Here is a 3,539-nt window from a genome sequence, read left to right on the forward strand (position 1 = left end):
TGATCTTGCTCCCCCATCGGGGCCTGGCAAGATGCACATTCTGGTGCCAGCAGGGGCAAAGCCACCCAGCAGAGAATGGAATTGGGGTAAACGGAGGACTCCCCAACTATTGCCAGACCAGTGACTTTGGCCTTGAGTTGGTTCCTCTCAAGGGTGGAGGGATATGGGGTTGCTGGCCCTCAGCCTTGTTCCCTGAATATTTTGCCAGGATTCTTTTCGGAGCAGATTCATCAGGATGAGCATGCCGGCTCCACCCAGACTCCTGGACCTGGCGGGTCAGAGCCTGCTGAGGGACCAGGCCTCGGCCATCGCTGCTCTGGAGGTGCTGCCCATGGAGCTCTTCCCACCACTGTTCATGGCGGCCTTCGCTGGGAGGCACAGCGAGACCCTGAAGGCGATGGTGCAGTCCTGGCCCTTCGCCTGCCTCCCTCTGGGGGCCCTGATGAAGGAGCAGCAGCCTCACCAGGAGACCTTCCAAGCTGCGCTCGATGGACTTGATGTCCTGCTTACCCAGGAGGTTCGCCCCAGGTGAGGGTGATCCTGTAGCCTGGGAGGGCCTTGGGGATCCAAGCAAGATACAGCTGGGGTCAGGGAAAGTGCAGGGCCACAGGGCGGGCCAGAGGTTTCTGTGAGGAAGCTCAGAACAGCCTTGGGGCCATCTCTGGGGTCACTCTGGGAACAGGCTGTGGACATGTTGGGCTGATTGAGATGCAGAGGGTGACCAAAAGGAACATGTTGCCCACTTCCTCCCGGTAGCACTTAAAGGTACTGCAAGTGGGACCAAGAAGGATCCCAGTAGCCCAAGGAGCCACTGACATCCAGGGTGTGGAGTAAAAGTGCAGGTCAGGCGTCTGGGCCTTGCCTAGATTCTGTCTTACTCCCCATTGATCTGAAAGTATCTCAGTCTGTCTCCCATCTTCCCTGTAGGAGGTGGAAACTGCAGGTGCTAGATTTACGGAAGAATGCTCATCAGGACTTTTGGACTGTGTGGTCTGGGACCAGGGCCAGTATGTACTCCCTGTTGGAGCCAGAGGGGGCCCAACCCATGAGGAAGAGGCGAAAAGTGGAGGGTTGCAAGCCAGGGCCCAAGCCACCCTTGGCTCCTGTGGAGGTGCTGATAGACCTTTGCCTCAAGGAAGGTACCCCTGACGAGTCCCTCGCCTACCTCATCCAGAAAGTCCAGCAGAGGAAGGGTCTGCTGCGCCTGTGTTGTAAGAAGCTGAAGATTTTCGCAGTGCCCATGCAGACCATCAAGAAGATCCTGAAAATCGTACAGCTGGACTCTATCCAGGATTTGGAAGTGAACTGCACCTGGAAACTGTCCACCCTGGGGAAGTTTGCTCCTCATGTGGGTCAGATGGGCAATCTGCGCAGGCTCCTCCTCTCACACATCCACATGTCTTCCCACAGCACCCCGGCGAAGGAGCAGCAGTGTGTCAGACAGCTCACTGCTCAGTTCCTCAGGCTGCACCACCTTGAGGAGCTCTATTTGGACTCGATCTCCTTCCTCGAAGACCGCCTGGACCAGGTGCTCAGGTGAGGGATGGTGAGGTTTCTCGGTGGATGAGCATAAGCCCTTTTTTCTTTCAGTGAACAATAATGGGCATCTGTCATGTGCCAGAGTGTATCATGAGTCACTAGAAGGTCCACACACTGTCCCTGCTCTGTCCCCACGCATGTTGTCACATAATGTCCCAGATAAAGGTTGGAGGTATGAAATAGGATAGATGCTATTCGGAGGGGACTCTAGTTAGGAATCTATATAAGGGGGGCTTTGGGGCAGGCAAGGGTGGCTTTGGGAATTCTTCCTGAGAAAATGATGCCTACATTATGATGATCAAAAATAACTGAACTTGAGGGCATTGATGAAGGGAAAGTGTATCCGATGTGAAGTTTTGGATCACAAATTCTGCACTTGGCAGCTTTGTCAACCGGAGCCTCTCCCTCCAAACCTGCCTTCAGTTCCCTGTCTGTAAAGGGTTACTCTGGGTTCCACATAAAGCAATAGAGAGGGAATGCCTGATTAGGGGGAGGCGGATGAAAGGGAGGGAGTAGGAGTGAAGACTTGTGGAAAGTGATAGCTGGTATGTGGATGATACAGTGATCCAAGTTAGGCCCTGCAGGCTGCGTGTTGCCAGGCCTTGCCCAGATCAGCTCTTTGTGCACATCTCCCATTAGCCTCATTGGAAACAGGTACCGTTGACTGGGGTTGTAGAAGCAGCCAGAAGGAAGCCCGAGTTGAAAGCATTTCTAGTCCTGTTTCCCAGTACTAAACTTCACTGATTCATTTCCTTTTTGGAGACGTGGGGCCAGGCTCCCCTCTGAGTGCATCATATTGTTGGGTTGATTCCTGCTCACAGCACTTCCAAGGGGCATGCTGTGCTGCATTTGACAGCAAAGGGGGCATTTGAGATTTCATTCATTTGACCAAGTCATCCAGCAGATGAGTAATGCAGAAAGGACTCCCCTGAAACTTGGATGGATTTGAGTCCTTTTTTTCCCCCAGGCAGCATCCTGGGGCTTGACCTTCATCTGTAATGCCCTGGGTCTGGGTGGAATGGGCTTCTCTTTCCTCAAGGCCCAGGTCATCCCCATGTCCCTCTGCCCGCCACATCTGTTCCCCCCAGAACTAACTGCTTTGCCTCTCCCCAGGTGCCTGAAGACCCCCTTGGAGACCCTGTCAATAACTAATTGCCTGCTTTCAGAATCTGACTTGATACATCTGTCCCAGCACCTGAACGTCAGTCAGCTAAAGGACCTGGGTCTCAGCGGGGTCAGCCTGACCAATATGAGTCCTGGGCCTCTCCAAGTTCTGATAGAGAGAGCCTCCGCCACCCTCCAGGACCTGGACTTAGATGAGTGTGGGATCATGGACTCCCAGTTCACTGTCATCCTGCCTGCCCTGGGCCGCTGCTCCCAGCTCACAACCTTCAGCTTCTGTGGAAACCCCATCTCCATGGCCGTCCTGGAGAACCTGCTGCGCCACACCATTGGGCTGAGCAAGCTGAGTCACGTGCTGTATCCGGCCCCCCTGGAGAGTTACGAGGATGCCCGTGGCACCCTCCACCTGGGCAGACTTGCCCAGCTGCATGCCAGGCTGAAGCAGATGCTGCAGGAGTTGGGGCGGCCAGGCATGGTCTGGTTCAGTGCCAACCCCTGCCCTCACTGCGGCGACAGGACCTTCTATGACCCCGAGCCCATTCTGTGCCCCTGTTACATGCCTGCCTAGCTGGAGACACATACTGGACACTGAAGCCCAGGCGTAAGTGTATCTTAAAGGAGCGCAGAAGCCACAGTTTGAGAAAATCTGCCCGATGTGAGCAGGAAAAGGAAAGGTGATTGGTTGGGCGGGGGGGGGGGGGGGGTATGTTGACTTGGGAGTTAATAGGATCTTTGGGGAGATGCATCTTACAGCGTTAGAAATAATGAATCTGAATTTCTAGAGGGAGACTCAGGTGTGGGCGGTAGACGTGGGAGTTATCCCTGCATAGATGGTTGTAAAGACACGGTCAGAAATAAAGAGAACCTCAGTGTCAACC

General features: G+C 54.4%; 1 protein-coding gene across 1 annotated transcript; it reads left to right on the forward strand.

Annotated features, from left to right (window-relative positions):
- Positions 1-220: 220 nt before the first annotated feature.
- On the forward strand, positions 221-3,229 carry LOC118026175 (melanoma antigen preferentially expressed in tumors-like). Its single transcript, XM_035028924.1, has 3 exons — positions 221-528; positions 928-1,536; positions 2,653-3,229. The coding sequence occupies exons 1-3, from the start codon at positions 236-238 to the stop codon at positions 3,227-3,229; spliced, it is 1,479 nt and encodes a 492-aa protein (XP_034884815.1). The 5' UTR covers positions 221-235.
- Positions 3,230-3,539: the final 310 nt, after the last annotated feature.

Source organism: Mirounga leonina, unplaced genomic scaffold (genome assembly GCF_011800145.1).
Source record: "Mirounga leonina isolate KUSES-001 unplaced genomic scaffold, KU_Mleo_1.0 Mir_214, whole genome shotgun sequence".
Taxonomy (NCBI): Eukaryota; Metazoa; Chordata; class Mammalia; order Carnivora; family Phocidae; genus Mirounga; species Mirounga leonina.

Coding starts and splice junctions, on each gene's coding strand:
- LOC118026175 (XM_035028924.1), top strand. CDS start 236: ATGAGCATGCCGGCTCCACCCAGACTCCTGGACCTGGCGGGTCAGAGC. Junction 529..927: donor ACCCAGGAGGTTCGCCCCAG/GTGAGGGTGATC, acceptor TCTTCCCTGTAG/GAGGTGGAAACTGCAGGTGC. Junction 1,537..2,652: donor CGCCTGGACCAGGTGCTCAG/GTGAGGGATGGT, acceptor GCCTCTCCCCAG/GTGCCTGAAGACCCCCTTGG.